The sequence below is a fragment of the Stegodyphus dumicola genome, chromosome X1, assembly GCF_044657685.1.
Source record: "Stegodyphus dumicola isolate Sdum_Otavi_A_Nest chromosome X1, ASM4465768v1".
NCBI lineage: Eukaryota > Metazoa > Arthropoda > Arachnida > Araneae > Eresidae > Stegodyphus > Stegodyphus dumicola.
The window spans coordinates 260,503,131-260,523,712 of NC_140780.1; the positions used below are offsets into that span (position 1 = coordinate 260,503,131).

Consider the following 20,582-nt stretch of genomic DNA (forward strand, 5'->3'; position numbering starts at 1 on the left):
AATTCCTCAGAAACCAGAGGTTTAAGTGTAAATTATTTGAAGACTTGTTTGTTCACTTTGATGGTCTGGACCGGAATGGTTACAAAACGAATGCATAAACTGGTCAGTTCAACAGAAATTCGACATTGGAACTATGAACAACTAAACCACTATAATAAGTTACCTGTTTATGACCTTGTTGTGAAAAGATACCATCAACTATTGGATATAATAAAATTCAGTTATGTGCTCACATTTCTCAGAATTGTATGAACAACTAAAACACTATAATAAGTTATCTGTTTATGACATTGTTGTGAAAAGATACAATCAACTATTGGATATAATAAAATTTCACAGAATTGTGGCATGGATTAAACGTTTTGTTGCTAAGGCAAGAAAACTGCTTGCTAATAGTGGAGCGTTAAGTGCTTCTGAAATTCATGACACTTAAATAATTTGTGTTCATAAAGCTCAGATGGATTTCTTCACACCTGAAATTAAGGCTCGTAAATCTAACAAGTCAATTTCTCCAATCTGTAATATATTCTAAAGATTCCAAACTTACTGAATTAACTGTAAAAAGAAAACATAATAACATTCTAGTACATGCATGAGTAACTTTGGCCACACTAAAACAGAAATTTTGGATTCCTAAAGACTTCCAGCTGATGAAGAAGGTTTTAGGAAACTGTTTAATATGCCAAAAATATGCAGTAAAACTAGCTAAACAAATGCCAGCTCAGTTACCTAAAGATTGAATTGCAGAAACATCCCCTGCCTGTTACAAGTGTGGATTTCACAGGTCCGGTTTATATCAAGTCTGGAAATGACATTCAGAAATCATACATTGTATTGTTTATGTATGCAGTTACACAAGCGGCTTCATCCAGAACCATTTCCAATATGTCTGCAAATAAATTCATTCTGGATCTCGGATGTTTGATCTTGAGATGAGGAAACTATTGCAGCTTTTATTCAGACAACGCAAAGACTTTCAAATATGCTGCCAAAGATTTACAGTATTTTTAAAGCAGGATTAAAGGAGCACACTATCTAAATTTTCTAGATACTGAAGGCTTGACTTGGAAATTTATCGTGAAGCTTGCTCCATGATGGGAGCTTTTTACAAACACCTTATGAAAAGCAATCAAGGAACCATCAAAAAAGATATTAGGCAGAGCTCAACTGAATTTTGAAGAATTTATGACTGTACTGATGGAAGTCGAAAAGACTGTGAATAGACATCATTTGATTTATGTTTACAATGATTTACATGAACCCGAACTGCTTTCACTGGCTGATTTTCTATTGATCAAACATAAAAATGAATATCCATACAACCTTGCTAAGATCCTGAATTATTCTCCAACAAGAGAAAGTTTAATAAAACGAAAAGAATATCAGACAACACTCAGAAAACAGTTCCAGAAAAAAAAAAAAAAAAAAAAAGAAAAAGAAAACTCGGTATCTTCTTGATTTAAGAAATGCTAATTTCTTCAGTACAACTGAAACTAAGAAAAATATTTAAATTGGTGATATAGTTTCACTTGAAGGAACAATTAAATCTAGGTTCCCCTGGGATTTAGGTTGAATAATTCCCATTTTTAAAGGACGTGAAGGTCTTGCAAGATCATGCGTGGTAACAACTAAAAAAGGGGAGTTTGACCTCTGCAATTGATATACCCCCTTGAACATCATACTGAAAATGAACTAATTTCATAATTTTTATCTTTTTCTTACATTTCATGTTTACTAACATAATTTGACAGTTGCTTGATAGTTTGCTACTTCAAATTTTACATCACATTAAATTAGAAGAAAATTTAACTCGGGTGAGATGAGGCAGACTAGTACTTTGCACCAAATCCTATATAATACTAAACTATTAATAAGGACACCAAAGAAACTACAATGAATATGTCCAAGTCCAACACATGTTGCTATTAATAACTCTGCAACAAATAAAATAAGCAATATTTTGAAAATTATATAACATTTATCAAATGTTCGGTTACAATATGAGAAATAAGTTTATTTAATAAGAATAAATACTAAATTTGAGAACCATCCTAATTGCTAGTACTTTCAAGTTATTTTTCTCACCTAAAAGCATTGGCTATAAATAAAAATTTATTCCAGTAATCATGCCTCTTTGCACATTCTTTCTCTTTTACTATCCCTTCAAATATTAACGAACAGCATAACATAAAAACATATATTTAATTGGCTATTGTATTGAATAATAAAAACACTTTTTCAACACTGTTTCACTTCTTAGACCTATTAAGAAACTCACTAAAATTGTATAAAAAATAGTACAGAGCTAAGATGTTCTTGTTAGTAAATAACTGTACATAGCTAAACAGTAACAATTGTTTGTTATGGCCATATATATGCATCAAAAAAAAAAAAAAAAAAAAAAAAAAAAAAAAAAAAAAAAAACCCATTGGTGTGGCCTACGAGTGCATATGTGCATCCAGTGCAAGCAATCGTTGCAGACTACGGATGCATTTGCAAGCTTGCCAAAGGCTTTGGTTATTTACTGCCGTCTCGTGTATGCTTGGAAACTATTTCTATTGTATACGTCCAACCTTGTTTGTTGCTTAGTAATGAGAAAAAATGAGACATTAGTCAGTCATTGCGGTTGCATGCTGCTAATGCGAAGCACTTCAACTTAGAACAGTTAGCAGTCAAAGAGTTAAACAGCTTCTACAAATTCCATTACACGAACAGCAAAACTAATAATTCTAGAAATTCTTCCTGAAAAATTTTCTTTTGGCATTTCCACAACAAACACAGCAGTCAATTGTGTGACATGAGCTTGACAAATATAGAAATTTGAATTACAACACATTATAGAAAGAATGTTTTTCAGCAAGTCTAACATTAGTAGTCACACTTATTTTGGGGGTATTAGTCTCACATTAGTAGTCACACTTGTTTTGGGGTATTATCCTGGCTCTTGTTTAAAATTATCCTCAATATTTTTAGGGTTTTTGTGCAATTGCTCCTCTGAAAATTTTTCTAGTACAAATTCTTATATGCACAACTACTAAGAAAATTTTAGTTCTTCTACAGTTGTTTTCTCTGCAGTCCTCCCCCCAAATGCTGATATGAAATTTATCAGGTCAAATGAAAGATCAATTACATTGCTAACAAATTTGCTAACTTTCTTCATGTTTAATAAAATTCTACTGCTCTCTGGATGCAATTTTATTCAAGTTAATCCATTTTTAAGCACAACTTTATTTTGACATTCATACATAAATAAAACGGACATACCCTGTTTCTGCAAGTATTTCTGGAGCTACATAAGTAGGTGTGCCACATACAGTAAATAATGGTTCTTTAGCTTCTACCGCTAAGCCAAAATCTCCCAGTTTCAATGATCGAGAACCATCTTCGTGTTCAACAACCTAAAAATTTTAAATGCATGGATAAAAATACGAATCATGTGAGTAGCCAGGCAAAAAAAGAATTTAAATTTTTCTAATGACTACTTCAGAATTTTCTTGACCTTTCCAATGTAAAGTAAATAAATGATCATAAGAAAATCAATTACTAACAAATCAACAATGTAAATGGTAAATTATAATTATAAATAAGTACTAAAATATTCAGTAACAGATCGTATCCCATAATAAGTGGATAAAAATTGCCAAAGAGTTATATATGTATGACCTACAGTAAAAACCATAAATCAAACATTATGATGCACACAGTTTAAGGAAAATAACATAGGAACAAACACTATTCTGGTGTGACAGGTTCAAATCGACTTTATTACAGCAGCTAAATGAAAGCTGATAATTTGAATACAGTAAATTTACTTGCAGGGAGCCACTCACATAATTAACTAAATTTTGTTCCTGCCGAGACTGCCAGGCGGCTTATCACATGTTTACTGAATTAATTCCAACTAAGAAGACAGGTTAAACAACCTTTTTATTAAAGCTTTGAACTTAACAAGTGCACAGCTTGTGCTTCACCACTGCTTGAGGGATTTAAACTAACATAAGATGCAAATTACAATTTAAAGTAACTTAATGTCGGAAATACCCAAAGGAAAAGCCTAACCAGCATCGACTCAAACTATTCTGCAAACTCGGTCAGCAAAAGTTTAATGCTGCTCTAAAATAACTTAGAACTGGGTGAGGAAATGTCACAATTGGCCATGTTGCCACCAACCTTATATGTACATAAGTAATTTGCATTCTGGTAAGAATGGGCAAAAGTAGAAGTGATTATGCAGACAAAATAATAAGATAACAGGCTAAAATTCTCTATTTTTCTTGCATTAGATGCTGTATCAACTTTTTACTTACTTCCCCTTTTTTTTGTTTTGTTTTGCCAATTATATATCAAAGATGTATTGTTTGTTCATTGGCCACTTTTTATTAAATCAGAGAATGGATACCACTAAGCAGAGTTTATATCCCACATAAAAATATGGTGAATAACTTTTGATATAAAATTGATAATACAATTAGGTGTTATCACAAGACATGATACGGCCAGAAATTAATCAGTAATTAAGTAATTCAATCAAATAACTGCTTAAACTGCTGGAAAGCATTTTCTTAATTGCAATATTTCTCAGGTGACTAGTTATCTTATCATCCAAGATTTCTTCAGAGCTTGCACAGACATAAAATTCAGGTTAGGATTGATTTTGTAATGTAACAACAAAAAAGGTCTGGTCAGTTTTCCCCAGTTGTTTGAGCACTTCCCAGGGTAAAGACATAATTTACATGGATACAGTTCTACCTTGCTAACTCCCATGCCCTGGGTTAATGCTGCAACAGCTGTGCATAATCTTTGCTCAAATTGCTGAGTTTTCCCTGGGTCATCCCTGTCCACAGAGACATATTCTGAGAAGCCATATTCAAGACATCTCTTTGGACTCATTTACATATCAGCCATGAAAGTCTGATTTTTGGCATGGCTCATTAAGTCAGAAATTAATTTCCGTATTTAAAATGAGCTGTGAATATGTTGAAGCACTAAGTAATATCCCATCTTGACTGGGCATTTTCCAGGAAGGTGAATTGAAATGGATTAGCAATTTTTTATTCTTGCACATGTAAGTGACCAAAAGTGGTTTCAACATTCAGCTTATAAGGTATTTCTCCAGCCTTCTTGGCATGTTTTCATGGTGTGGTGGTCTGCACGCCAGGTGCGTATCCAGATGTCCACGGTTCGATTCCCAGCGAAGGCACCGCTAATTTTTCAATCTCTCTTGCTTAAAAAAAAAAAAAAAAAAAAAAACCTAATGTCTCTACAGTGGTGCCTGAACTAAAAGGTTGTTGGATGATGATTCTCCACACCCAGAATTTGGTGATAATGTCCCCTAAAAACCCCAGCCGCCCTTTAAAAGGGGGAATATATAAGGTATTTCTCCCACCTTCTTGGCATGCCTTTGTCGTGTGGTGATCTGAAAGCTTGGGCACGTATCTAGAGATCCTGGTAAAGACATTGCTAATTTTGCAATCTCTCTTGCTTCCCCCCAAAATCCTAAAGCTGCGTTCCCACTGGGGTTTATCTGAGGTAACGAACACAATTGACGTAACCGACCCATCTCCAAAACCAGTTTTTCCCATAGGGCGGCAAGTTGAAAAATCTGAACTGCAGGCACAGCGGAGCTAGTCGATACATGGAACTGACTCCGTTAGCTCAGATAAACCCCAGTGGGAACGGGCCTTAATGTCTCTACAAGCTGAGTGATAGCTTTATCCTTATTAGAAGCACACAGAAAAGCCATATTCAAACAATTTTTATCAAATAGTTCAAATCTTTACCCAGTTGAAACATGTGCCTTTTATTCCATATTTATTTACACAAGGTTTCACATTTCTTTTGAACTATCTTAATACATCATTTCGCCTATAGCTTCAAAAAACAATTTCAGACTTCAAAAAACCTTTCAATGCCAAATGGTTTCATGCTAAAACAGATCTTCAGCTGTATTTTACAATTGGAACTATTTTGCATCAAACACATTAAATTTTCTTTTATCATTCCACATTTCCTCAGGTTCCTCCTCCTGTACTAATGCCACAGGTTTATTTCCATGCACTCAACTTGGGTTAACTGAATAGAATCTTTTTGGCAATTCAGCAATTTGATTCATATAGCTCAGATGCTCTCATGTTTCTTTAATTGATTGTACTTTTTTCTGTTTTGGAATACTTTTGTAACTCTTGGACTCTAACATTTTCCTTACAAATACGTGATCATTAAAATTAGTAGCTTTTCTTTCCCGTCTACCAATAGTTATTCAAAAATGTCTTCACACTTACACTTTTTAATAACATACAGAACTATAGTTGTGTGCTTTCCCTACAATTTTATCACTATCATGCATGGTTTTACTGTCGTCTCCCAATCTAGCAATTAAGTTTTTTAAATGCCAATATATGAATTACAGCCCAGACTAACAGTAAGTTTTCATTTTAAAATTGAACAAAAAACTTACAACAGTGGGAAAACTAAAATTTTGATGGAACTCCTCACACACACACACACAAAAAAAAAAAAGCTACATAATTCATTTATACCTTTCCTACATTATAATTTCTTTTCTAAACACAAAATTAAAGAGTACTTTTGAAAATTCATTTTACACAGAAGGAAGGCTGCATCTAAGTAAATAAAAATACATTTGTTTTATAGTACTTACTAGTTTAGGATTGAATACTATATATATGCCCAACATTAAAATATTCCTTAATTTTCACCGTAATGCTGACATTTTGCTATATTCTATTACAGCGGAATTTATGAAATACCAATAAACTGAAGAACAAATTTACCAATAAATTTTCTGGTTTTATATCTCGATGTACAATATTCAAGGAATGTAAATAGCACAAAGCACTACTCAAGTCATGGACCATAAGACTGGCATCTTTTTCTGTATACTTTGTAGCTGAAGCTATAGCATCAAAAAGATCACCACCCTGTAAGCACAAAAAAGTATGAATTATAGTTAATCAAAATCTTTCAAAATATTTCTCCAAAATCCCTCAAAGAATTTCACGATTATGACATGTAACTTTAGAATACATCCCAAAAATACAAGGAACCCTTAAAATTATGAAAAATTCAATCTCAGTTTGATGTTTATATAAATGGTATGTTTCATATATTTTAATGGAAGTCTGAAAGAGATCTCTTTCAAAATACAATATAATTTAATTCAAATAAGAACATTTATTAAAAGTTACAAAGAAAACTCATTACAAGTACACATAATAGTACAAATGTCATACATTACAAGTACACATAATAGTACAAATGTCATACATTACAAGTACACATAGTAGTACAAATGTCATACAACTGTATCAAACATATTAGCTTACAAAAATTTTTACAGAAAGCACTACAGTCTAGTTTATTTTTCCTTTCACATAAAATAAAGCAAATTCATTTAACATCAAGTATATTTATAACTTAACAGTAAAAAGATAAATTACAGACACAATAAATTACTAGTAAAAAAGATAAATTGTAAGTATAATAAATTAATACAAAATTGAGATATTAATAGCAAACAACAGATGACATGAAAATTTAATTTTATTGTACCTGTACGAAGAAGTGTGGAAGGTGATTAGGAAGAGAAAATGAGATGTTATTGCTTAAATGAAAACTCCCTTTCCATAAAAACAGCCAGGATAAATATCTGGTGTATTTTCTTTTCCTTTGTCTCTTAACATCACTTGACTCTGCTTTTCACTCAAAATTTGTCCTATTTGATTTGTAATTGTCTAGGTTTCAAAATGTTTCTTAAGTGTGACATGGCATTGTCACTCAAAATGCTTTACTGTAGCTTGGAACTGTTTCACCAGGGAGATACCATTTCATGAAATTTTGCAATTTACACCATCTTTTGCTTCCTCATTCTCTGATGATACTTCCTCTACAATCAAATTTTGTTGCTGTTTTTAAATTATTCAGTTCTTTCTCACTGAGCTCACTATCATCATCCTCTAGTAAATCTTCCAAGTATTATTAATTTCCAAGCTTGCAGTTTTACCTAGAGAGAATATCATTTGTAATAAAAAATCCTTTGTTTCAAAGCCTTAATATCTCTGCCTGCAAGACAATTTGGCCATAAATTCTTCCAGATGATATTTTCCCTAGTTGTAATATCTGCACCTTTAATTTTATAACACTTTGATAAATTATGAGATACAGTGCAGTGCTGACATTTTAGAACAGAGTGTTTAACAGTTCGAGTGAAACAGATCTTGAGTTTAAGAATTCCAAAAAACATTCCAAGCTAGGAAATTCTTCTTCACCAACCTTTTGTGATCATAAATGGAGCGTTTCTGGATCGACCTTTTCTAACAAAAATAAATTAGCCAAACATCTCTAAACGAAGCCTTTTCACCAAGAGATTTTAATCCATGGACAACTTCATCAGATGTATCAGATAGTTTTCTTAGATTAACACAGAATCAGTGCTAGTAATTCTGGGTTGCTCAAGAAATTTTCTAACAATTGACATGACAATTTGATTTTTTTTCTATAATAACAATTCATCAATTTGTCCCAAGCTTCATCATATGTAGTTTCGGAAACTAGAATGTGCTTAAAAATAGCAGCTGGTTCGTCTATTAAAAGTTAAGCCAATCTGTATAGTTACCATTGAAACTCGGAATGTTTAAACGAGGAAGTTTAAAGCTAGCCTCAACTGCAGAGGGATTTAAAATCAAAGCATTTCTGGCCATAGCTGTTTCAATTGTAGATTGATAATTACAACAAATGGCGGATTTACAAACATCCATGCCTTCTCCGGGATTCAAACCCGGGCTCTTTGGGCACAGCAGTCAGCGATGCTAACCACTATACTGGTTGGGCGACTCTCAGTCATAAGTACGTCTAACAAACAATTATGACAAAATACCTCCAATCACCCTGTAGCATAAAAAGTAAGAAATGATGTGTAACTTGACACATCGTAACTTGTACACATTTTTGTAAAAACAATATGTATATTAACATATATATGATGGTTTTTTTCAAAAATTCCTTCCTTTTGCAATGCAGAGTTTTCAACCAAATTTAACAAAACTTACAGAAACCATGGCAACCAACAAGAAAAATATTGAACTTAATTTTGAAATCAAAACGGCGAATATTTGACAAGATATAATTTAAATAAAATTATTTTTTACTGCAATGCATAAACTATATCAAACTATTTTTGTAACCAAGTACATAGGCATACTTAAAAATTGCAGGTGAACGTCATTTAAATTCAGAAAAATATCAATGATTGTTAATTAATAATTATTAATTAATAATGAGATAATTAATGAATAAATTAAGAAAACTATATAATCTGCGGAAAACCTCTAATCCTCCAGCTCATTCCAGAAAGTAACTGCAACACAACTCACTATACCATTGCTATATTTTAGAATTTACACAATCTTCACATGAATTTTTATACAAATAGATCCGGACTCGCCGGGACTTTGGCGATTCTGGATTTGGGATTTTTCCGGATATTAGATCATCATTTTAAATCTAGTAAGATGGCAAATAGAAATTATAAAATTAAAAATCATGATTTATGAAATAATAAAGCATTTATGAACTAAAAGGTATCAAAATTTACAAAAAAAAAAAAAAAAAAAAGAGCTTAATATTTATTTGCTTATTTTTTATGCTAATTCATTCTCTAATCTTTCATTCAGTTACAAAGTTCCACTGTTGAAGTCCTGTAGTTGCTGTTTTGTGAATTCCGACTAACTTCTTAATCAAAATTTTGTCATTTTCAACAACCTTTCTACCACTTTGCTCACTATTGGTAGTGATACACTGGATCTAAAACTATACTACAGATTTCGCTGTCTGTTAATTGATTGATAACTGGAGTATTGTCATCACAATGAAAAACTTTGTTATATCATCTTCTTTTATTACTGCTTCTTCACATTTCTTTACAAAATCCATCAATTGGAAAATTTCACCTGTGGTGTGTGATATCTGAAAGCCTTCAAAATTCACGGCTATCATCTTCATCATCCTCACCAAGAAATATGGTAGCTGGCCACAAATTATGCAAAGCATTTTTTAAAGTATCTGAAGGCACATCCTCCCGTGATCTTGCGATGCTCCACGTAGCAGATTTTATGTTAAAATAATTTGAAAAATTTTTGAATAGTCTTGGCATTATTCAAGAAATTTAACATGGATTTTAAAAATGCGACTTTATATTTGTACTTCAGCGTGCGCACTATTCCGATATTCATAGGCTGAATGACGGAGATACACGTGAGGAAAGAATAACAACGGATACATTAGCTTTCATTAAAACTTTTAAGTGGAATATGATTCGAACAGTTATCTACAATCAGGACAATTTTTTGCGTCATCAGATTAACCAACCCAATTCAAATTTTGCCGAGCCTTGGGCATGAAATGATTTTTAAACCGATCATACATTAACATTTGTGGCAACTGTGCTCTTTTATTTGCATAATATATAAACAAGAAAACCTTTACTACTCCTTTAAATACTTGAGGTTGTGTATTTTGTCCAATCACAAAAAGTTTACACTTGTGCTTTCCTGCAGCATTTGCGCATGCAAAAACTGTTAGTCTAGCTTTGGAATCTTTGATACCAGTTGGTGCCTTTTCTGCAGAGGTTGCCAAGCTACATATTGACAAAAAAGACTAGTTTTATCAGCAATGTAAATTTGCCCTGTAGATAACGTTTCACTATTAATGAGTTCAATAGCTTCATTATCAGCTGACGCTTTTTCAACTGAAATTTTTAATTGCATTATACCACGGCGATTTAAAAATTTGGTTAACCAGTCTATCGAATATGTGCACTCAGTTTTTAAGTTCATTTCTTCATGAAATATTTTGGCTTGAGCCATTAGCATTGGACCCATCAATGCCATACTCTCGCTGCATCTCTGTCAGACCATTCAATCATCACTTTGTCATGATCATCACTTTTAGCATAGCGAATAATTTTTCTGTTATTCATTGTGAGTGGGGTGTCAAAATCCACAAAAAATTTAAAAAGTTCCTTTTTCCTCATGTCATAAACAGTTGACTTTATATTGCTATACATCTTGCATAATTTTGAGATGGATATGCCTTTATCCATTTTTTTGCAGAAATTCAATTTTTTGCAAAAATTTTTTTAAATATACATTGAAATATGCTTTCACTTTGTAGATCCTGTTGCAGCTCCAGAAACAGAAACTCTTTTCCACATAATCGTAAGTTCAAACTTTAGTTTTCATAAAATTGCTGTAATTATAACAGCCTGAAAAACATTAGAAGCTGGATCATATCAGAAAGGTTAACCAACAGCGCAATGCTATATTAACTGAAATTCTTTGGAATCAGTAAAGTATAATTTTAGCCTAGGCTAACAGCGTCCGCTATACATGATTGGCTAGGTAGGATGGTGACAAAATGTTCCATTAAATTTTGCCTTGCTTCTATAGCGCACTGATATAATTAAGCCTGAATTGAATTAATTTAGTTATTTATTATACTTAGTCTAATTCGTGCACATGTTTAAGGCTTATCTGGGCCCTGAATAAATAAATTTCCACATGTACTTAAACTTACTGAGGGCAGGAACTATATATTTTGCCCCCTGATGCAGTCTCTGCAGGTCTTAAATTCTGCTACCAAGCGCCGCCCTAACTTCTAAATTTTTGTCGACCCTTAATTTTGGGTCTCAGAGCTTTTCCTAAATTCTGCCACCTGGTGTGACCATATCAGTTGCCGCCGGTTCTGGATTTATGCGAATAAAAAATCAGTTATTCTTAATTCAAATAGCACTAAATATAATCTTTTGGCCTATGAGTATCATCAAAATTTATTTTTTGCATATGGAAAGAATTTTTTAAAATTTTTTCCTTGTCAACATTCAGTGCATTTAACTTAAATCTGTAATCATCGCCAAGCATAATGTCAACATAAATGGTTTCCATGCCCTTGTTATTCAATTACATTACTACAGTACAAAGTCTATAATCCGGACCTCAAAGCCGCAAACTCTTTTTTTTTTGGTACGCTTTACGCATGCGCATTTAATGTTTACGCACGCACGTGTAGCACAAAAAAAAAAAAAAAAAAAAAAAAAAAAAGGAAGCAACTTAAACAACTTGCATTGAAAGAAATGTTTAATAAAGTAAACAAATAAATATTAAGCTTTTTTTTTGTAAATTTTGACACCCTTTAGATCATAATTGCTCTTTATTTCCTAAATTACGGTTTCATATTTTTAGTTGTATAATTTCTGCATGCCATCTTACCAGATTTAAATTGATTATCTATAATCCAGAAAAACCTTTAATTCGGAATCGCCATCCGGATTATGGACTTTGTACTGTAATATAAAATAAAAATCTTTAGATATCACTTCATAAATCATTACTCAAGTTGTCATGCGTTTGATAAATATACAGTGATGAAAGCAAAATATAAAATAATGATGCGCCAGGTTATCAGATACATGAAATATTAGTAGTTGTAAACATTTCTATGTAGAATGTTTTGGTTTGAGATGTATGCCAAGCAGATGCACAGCTATGGAGCCAAATTATTGATCACCCAAATTTATGCGAAAATAATTGTTTCTTCAATAACGAGATTATTTTATTTAGTGCCGAAGTGAAATTAAGAATTGAGATTCTCCAAATGTCTTTTTACGGGAAAAAAAATCTAACGCTCTTGCATAAAAAAAATTTTGTTGGTGGCTTTAACGTCTGGATTTTAGATCATTCTGAGTATTGGACGTACAGATCTCTGACTTTGTACTGTATATGTTGTACAAAGTCCACGAGTGTACTTGGCTACAAAACTATGAAAGCAAAAAGTTTATTTCACATATGTGCAATTAAAAATTATTTTATTTCACTGCTCATATTTAATCCAATATTCACCATTTTTATTTCAAATTTCAGCTTGTCTCTCTTAAATGTTGCCATGTTTTAAGTTAATTCCACTGAATACGGCTGAAAATTCTGCAAGTTATCAGCAAGAGGACATGGAAAAAAAATTGAAGTTTTTAAAAAACTTTGATATCTTCATTAACATACATGTTATTTTTTTCCAAAAATGGATTAAAACCGGACCTGTGGTGCAGTTGTAACTCAGGTATTAAAATCCAGCAAAATACGATCACAATGCATTATCAAAATAGCTTTGGAAAACCAAATGGTGTAACAAACAATGCAACACCTGTATTATACACAAAAAAATTTGATGCACTAAAAGTGTATTTCTGCAAAAGTGATCCAAAGATGATTTTGGGAGAAATCTGTGGTTTGTAATAGAAGTACCACCACAAGAAATTCCTGAAAATCTCATGTTCATGGAGAGAATTTTGTTTAACAAGGTTATTTCCCTTTGAAAAATGGTGAAATTAAACCACAAACCCAAGTGATACATATGTGACTTAAAATTCCCTATGAACACATTAAATAAAACTGCTGGTGACACAAAATCATAACATGGAGCTGTTTCCACCACTCTTAAGTCATTTTTACCTGAACTATCAGCACCATGTGGAATTATATCACAAAAGAACTTTTAAAAGCTTACTGTTTCATGTCATTTTCAGGTTGGCAAAAAATATATCAAACACTTGACTGCATTATCTTATTTTTGAGAAAATTCTAAGTTTTTCATGCATACACCACATAGTCTTTCCCATTTTTGAGTTCTGAACAAGATACAAAATAACAGCAACTCTTCCCAATAATTCTTTACCCATCCACCCAGATCTAAAATATGATTTTGAATTCTGCTATTGCTTATAAAATACATATGCACATAGGTACAGCTCTGTTAAAAATTCACAGAAAAGTCAAGTGCATGAAACTTGCAATAATTGAATCTGATTGTTAGAAGACATTGGCACACTCTTTACAGAAGGAATATATGATGTGACATCATTCAAGGCAACATAGTTGTAGTTCAAGATGAGTCAAAGTATTTTTTAACCATCCATTCTGTTATACGAGGGCCATCCAGGAAGTAGATTACGTTTCCGTCTGTGTCCGCTAGGGGCGGGGCTAGCGCGGCCATCTTGGGGTCAGAGCGTTGCGCAGCTCAGTCTGCATCTAGCCGTGCTAGTGAGAGGTTCGTGCTGTGCTCCGTTCAGATACTGTGACGGTTTGAAATGTCTGCGTTAATTGAAAATCCCGCGAGCTGCGAGGTGCGCTCAGTAATAAGGTTTCTGACTGCAAAAAACTGTAAACCGATAGAAATCTATCGGCAGCTTCGTGAAGTGTATGGGGACAACATTATCACTGAAGGTGGAGTGTGTCAGTGGGTCATAAGATTTCAAAATGGCCGAACCAACGTTCACGACGAAGATCGAAGTGGGAGACCCAGCATAGTGACCGCCGAACTTCTCGAAAAAGTCGATGTTAAAGTCCGTGAAAATCGAAATTTCACAATAACGGAACTTTCTTTGAGTTTTCCACAAATTTCGCGAAGTTTGTTGCACGAAATCATCAGCGAAAAGCTTGGTTACCACAAGTTTTGTGCAAGATGGAAGGCAAGAAGAGGTAACGAAGTGGTTGAAGGCGCAGGCGGCCGAATTTTTCGACGAAGGAATTTCCAAGCTCGTACATCGCTACGATAAATGCCTTAATTTGTATGGTGACTATGTAGAAAAGTAGTATTTGAGTGTGGCTTTCATCTGTATATAATAAAATTTGTTTCCTATACTTTGTTTATTTTTTTATTCCAAAACGTAATCTACTTTCTGGATAGCCCTCGTATATTAAGCAAAAAAGTTTGTTTCCTCTGATTACAAAGAGTCCTATTACACTCCATTGTATCTGCCAGATTTTTCACCTTGTGATAATATTGTTTTTATGTTATCAAGCTATTTTTATCATTCAGATAGTTCATGTTGTCCAAAACGATGAGGTAGACAGACAATGACAGATACAAAAAGAAGTATCATATTGAGAGTTTCCAGGAATATTAGAAGTGCTTAAGTGAATTGTGTTCTAAAAGACATTATTTCAACAAAGAAGATTCGGTAATATTTTACACTTCAAATACGCTGTTCTAATGAGCGTTTTCTGTGAACTTTTTGAATAAATGGAATGCATACACAAAGAAAGTGAACAGAACATTTCTGAAAATAAAGCTACTTATAATCTTACTTTTACCAGCTCCATCACTAAATAAAGATCATTCTCAAAATCAAATTCTTCAACAAGTTGCACAATATTTACATGCTTGACTCTCCTCAGTATTGCAACCTCACTTTCAATCATGTGCTCCTAACATTTTGGATAAAGAAAAATGTTATAACTTTATATTATTAGAAAAACAAACAAAAACAATAACTATAAATTACACAATTTTTACAACATATTATACAACCAAAAATCTTAAAAATAATGTCAAATATTAATTTACCTTTCCTTTACATTTGTTTTTGTCAATGACCTTTAGGGCATATTCTGCTTTAGTCACTCTAAAAGAAATTTTTAAAATAACTTATGGTAGAATTTTATACAGATAATTATATTTTCCTATATTCAGAATTAGTAACAATAAATAAAAATGTACCTATTAACACATGCATACACAACAGCAAAATTTCCATCACCAATGATCTTCTCCACCTCATACTTTTGTGAAATAACAAAAGGAATTTGGGATAGAGAGAAGCTGTGGCCATTTTGAAGTTCATATCTGTTATGGATCTGGATATAAATATAAACATAGTTTAAAATTGGGGTTTGAACATATATAAAAAATGACAGAAATGACTTACTTAAATGAAATAATGTACACATATACAAATACATAGCTACACCAGCATTCTTTTATGCACAGAGAATAGATGATGTGGTTACATAAAACTCAAACAATAAGGTAACAGCAAATGCCCTGTATAAAAGTATCTACTCAACACACATACATAAGAAAATGTAAAGTTTTAATTGATAAGTTATGCAGAATCATAAATTACTCAAATGTAACATTTTAGAATGTTAATTTATAAGTCAAACAACAAAAATCAGCATTATATTTTCAAAATTTCACAGGACTAATTTCGATGGTTTTAGCGAACTATCATCCTCAGTTGCAAAAGTGCAAATGGCTTCTAAATTTGTTGTTTGACTTCTAAATTAATATTTGTTCGGTGTGTTATTGTTTAATTTTAGAATGGTTATGCAGAAATCACTAAAAAATTTCAACCCGGCCTTCAAACAACTACTCAGAAATTTGAAGAACTTTTAAATTTCTAAATACTGGTACAGTCAAATACCGAAAATCCGCCGACCTGAAATCAGCGTAGCCTGTCAAAACATAAATATTCAATTTATAGGTTCCGAAAACTGCAACATGGAGAACAAAATATCGAAGAAAAAATACTTATCAAATAATGACATCATAATTACTGAATAATAATAATGAGTTATAATGGAAATACCAAATTATTGACATCATGGTAAAAGTTTTTTCCCCCTCCAATCTGCATCGAGGTAAAAAAGCAGACGAATCACTCAACTTTTCTTTCAAGTTCATGTTGTTGTATTTTCTGAGCTTCGTTATTTCAGAAGATAGTTAAGTGCTGCCATTTTGTTTTTATCTGGTTATTTTGTGGATAAATTAAAAATATTTTAAATTTCAGCAATTTTTAATACAATGACAAATAAGAAAGGCGTTTGTGATTTTACTGCTTGCAACATTGAAAAACGTAAAAGCATTGCATTGACAGTAATGCAAAGTGGAAATTTTGAAAAAAAAATGGAGCAGATACTACACCTCAGTTTATAGCAGAATTGTATGAAATTGCGACATAGACTGTGTATGATATAGGGAAAAATAAAGAAAAGCTGTTGAAATTTTACAGCAATAGGTGATTTTAACACCGGAATCCGAAACCGAAAATCATTGCAAGAGATGGAATTGGCAAACCTTGATCCTATCTTGTACGAGTGGTTCAAGCAGTGGTGGAGTAATAGGGTACCAATTTCAGGACAGCTCCTGAAAGAAAAGGAAAAACAGATTGATGCTGATTTAAAAATAGAGGAGCTGTGACAGCAGTTGGCTGAACAGATTTAAGCAGAGACATGGTATACGTTATCTGACAGCAAGTGGGGAAAATTTTCAGCAGATAAAGATGCTGTAGAGGAATTTATTGATGAATTTTCTGTGTTAGTGGCAGAAGAAAATTTTAGCTACGAACAGGTTTTTAATATGGACGAGACTGGACTTTTTGGGCTATTTTTGCAAGCAAGACACTTATGACAAGCGAAGAAAGTGCACCGTCAGGGATGAAAGAAGCTAAAGAAAGAGTGACTATTTTAGTGTGCAGCAATGCAGCTGGAACTTACAAAAATAAACCAGTGGTAGTAGGTAATAGCACCAATTCCAGAGCTCTGAAAGGAGTAAAATCCTTACCCGTAACTTACAGAAATAATAAAAATTCTTGGTTCATGAAGTATTTTGTTAAAGAGGTTATAAGGCATTGTAACAATGTGGGGTTACCATCAAATCGCAAGATTTTATTATTGTTAAACAACTGCTCTGCACATCCAGATGCAACCATTTTAACATGTGATAATATTGCGGCCCCTTTTCCCCCAAAAAGCTACATCATTGATCAAACTAATGGGCCAGGACATAATACAGAGTATTAAATGCCACTATAAATCAGAGTTTCTAAAAAAATTCTTTGAGGTTACCATTCTATTTCACTCTGTGATTATATATATAAAAAAAAAAAAAAAAATTCAAAATCAAAGACTGCATTTATTTGTTAGCTGAATCACGGAATTCTGTTTCCAAACAACATTAGTAAATGCTTCGGGTAATGTATGGGCATCTTCTCAGTTTACTGAAACTGAGAGCGATGGCAGTTAATTTTTCTGATCTTGGGGTCAGTCAGTGCAGCAAGGGTTAAAGCAAGAGAATTGCTCTTATGCGAAAGAAAGATTGAATGAGGAGGCTTCGCAAAAAGAATATATCATTGAATGGATGATGTGTTCAGATAAGCCAACACTAGCATACCAGATGATCAATGATGAAATCATTGCAGGGTTGCCACTCAAAGAGGAGAATGAAATTCCCTGACTTTTCCAGGTTTTCCAGGTATGTTTCGAGAAAATTCCAGTCTATCCGCGTAATGTACGTGGGCTGTGCTAAGAGGTAAATTAATTATGGTAAGTCAAAAGTCGTTAATCCGGAATCGTCGGGACTTCAGCGATTCCGGATTATCGATTTTTCCGGATTATAGATCATCAGTTTAAATCTCGTAAGATGGCATGCAGAAATTCTAAAATTAAAAATATGAAACCGTAATTTATGAAATAAAGAACAATTATGATCTAAAGGGTATCAAAATTTACAAAAAAAAAAGCTTAATATTTATTTGTTTACTTTATTAAACATTTCTTTCAATGTAAGTTGTTTAAGTTGCTTTGTTTTATGTGATAATACTTTCTCTTTAATTCTATAAACAGACATAATTTCTTGTTCAGTTACAAAGTTCTGCTGTTCAAGTCCCGTTAATTGCTGTGCCGAGAATACCGACTAACTTGTCAATCTAAATTTTTTCGTTTTCACTAACCTCTCTGTCACATTCTTCATGTCTTTATCCATTTTTTGGAGCAATTCCACTTTTTATTTGTTGGACATCGAAACATACTTTCGTTTTGTAGATCCTTTGGAAGTTCCAGCATCGGAAATTCTATTTGACATAATCGAAAGTTCAAGTTTACTTTTATAAAATTGCTTTTACAGTCTGCAAAAAATAATAAGCGGGATCCAATTCGAAGATTAAGGAACAACGCAATCATTAACATTAACTGAAATAGATAATTAGATAATTTTAGCTTACACCGTCCGTTATACATTAAACGCGCAGGCGAAACCGTATTCTGCACTTGCGCACACGCATATGCGCAGTAGTCAAGGTCTTACGCGCACACGTAAAACGCCTGTGCGCATGTGCCAACGCGGCGCATGCGCAGAAAGTTTTTAGCTTTGAGGTCCGGATTATAGATCATTCCGGATTATGGGTGTCCGAATTAACGACTTTTGACTGTATTACTTGTACTGTGTAGCAAATTCACTTAATTATTCAATAAATCCAAGAGGACATTTATTCTTAATTATTCTTGGTACACTTTGTTTGATAATTTTGTTTACTTTTCTGCTTAAAAAACTTAATAAAATTTAAGATATATACATTGGATAACAACTGTACGTTTTATTTAATTATTACTCATGATCATCCCCAGTTCAACACGAGGCTAATCCGGTTCTTATAAATCACAACGCAATGCTAAAAGTTAGGTTAGATTTTAGGTAAATTTAATTTGTGTGAGGTGTCTTCTTAAAAGGCACCTTAACACTTGAAAACACAAATATTATTATAATAGGAGTTGTTTTCTCAACTGAAGATTGAGATTAGAATCTGCCCAATCTGGAATAAAATAAGGCTTTTTTTTTGCAGACATTCTACAGGTAAACGAAAGAAAGAAATCTATTTAACAATATTTTTTTACTAAATTGAGGTATTTTATATTTATTTCGCAGCATGCATAAGGAAAAAATATGTGCATTAAATTTCGTGATGTCATCATACTGCTAGAATTAATTTCAGGATTATGCCAGAGAAAATTTCCTGAAATTTGGAAATATTATTTACTAATGATAAATAAATTTAGAGGGAAGAAGCAACATTAAATGATATGAATAACATAAAAATAAAGATAATTACTTAAAAATTCAATTAGAATAATCAACGATATTTTAGCGAATATAGTTATATTACATGGTTATCCTAGACGATTGGTTACTTTTTTTTTATTTTACTGCAAAATGACAAGGTATTTATTAAAAAGAAAAGAAAAAAAAAAAAAAAGATTTTGCGGTAAAATCCTAGTATACGATACGGCCTTCACATGATTTTGAAAACTGGCGCCAAGAACAAAATGACCTGTTTACTGCTCATCATCATGTCGCCAAATCCCGCTGTACCATACATGAAGATTATTCTAACCAAAGAACGTCTATGTAAAAAGCAGAGGGAAAATTTGCCAAGGGATTTGGCGACGGAACATGGCGGCCAAAATTTCCCTCTCCGTGATGTGTACAGGAAATTGAGAAACACGTGTTAAGAAGAAACGTTCTTAGACAAAAAAGAAAACTACGAAAATCCGTTTTTAAATTATTGCGAAATCCGAGAAGAAACGTTTTATCAAAGAACGTTTTTCTTGGATTTTTCGCAATAATTTTAAAAACGGATTTTCGTAGATTCCACCCCCCTTAAAATTACTATTCCATGAATTAATTTACTTGCGCCAAAAAATATTTTCTTTTCCTTTAGAGTTTAAAGAAATTTTAAACGATATTCATTTTATGAACTCTTGATAACGTGACCTTCGAACTTCGACACCGGTTTCGAGCTTTGGTGACAGATATATCGCGCATGCACAGCTGTTTCCCGCTACGATGGAACCGAGCCACGTCTGTTGCAGAGAGGTTTTCCTTCTTTACAATACATATTTTTTTAATTCTAACCTTCATGATACCGTATACTAGGATTAAACCCATTTTGTTTTATA

The 20,582-nt window shown here is 32.7% G+C and overlaps 1 protein-coding gene across 2 annotated transcripts in view; it reads right to left on the bottom strand.

Annotated features, from left to right (window-relative positions):
• LOC118197101 (serine/threonine-protein kinase DCLK1-like) overlaps positions 1–20,582 on the bottom strand; it is a 219,236-nt gene that overhangs the window by 37,410 nt on the left and 161,244 nt on the right. For both annotated transcript variants that reach the window (XR_015038507.1, XM_085807611.1), the window contains exons 6-10: positions 15,568–15,704; positions 15,415–15,472; positions 15,156–15,275; positions 6,795–6,941; positions 3,265–3,398 (exon numbers count right to left, since the gene is read on the bottom strand). Coding sequence is in view for 1 of the 2 variants with exons in the window: in XM_085807611.1 (XP_085663737.1) it covers positions 3,265–3,398; positions 6,795–6,941; positions 15,156–15,275; positions 15,415–15,472; positions 15,568–15,704 (596 nt within the window). In the remaining variant the exon portion in view is untranslated. The remainder of the gene's footprint in view (positions 1–3,264; positions 3,399–6,794; positions 6,942–15,155; positions 15,276–15,414; positions 15,473–15,567; positions 15,705–20,582) is intronic.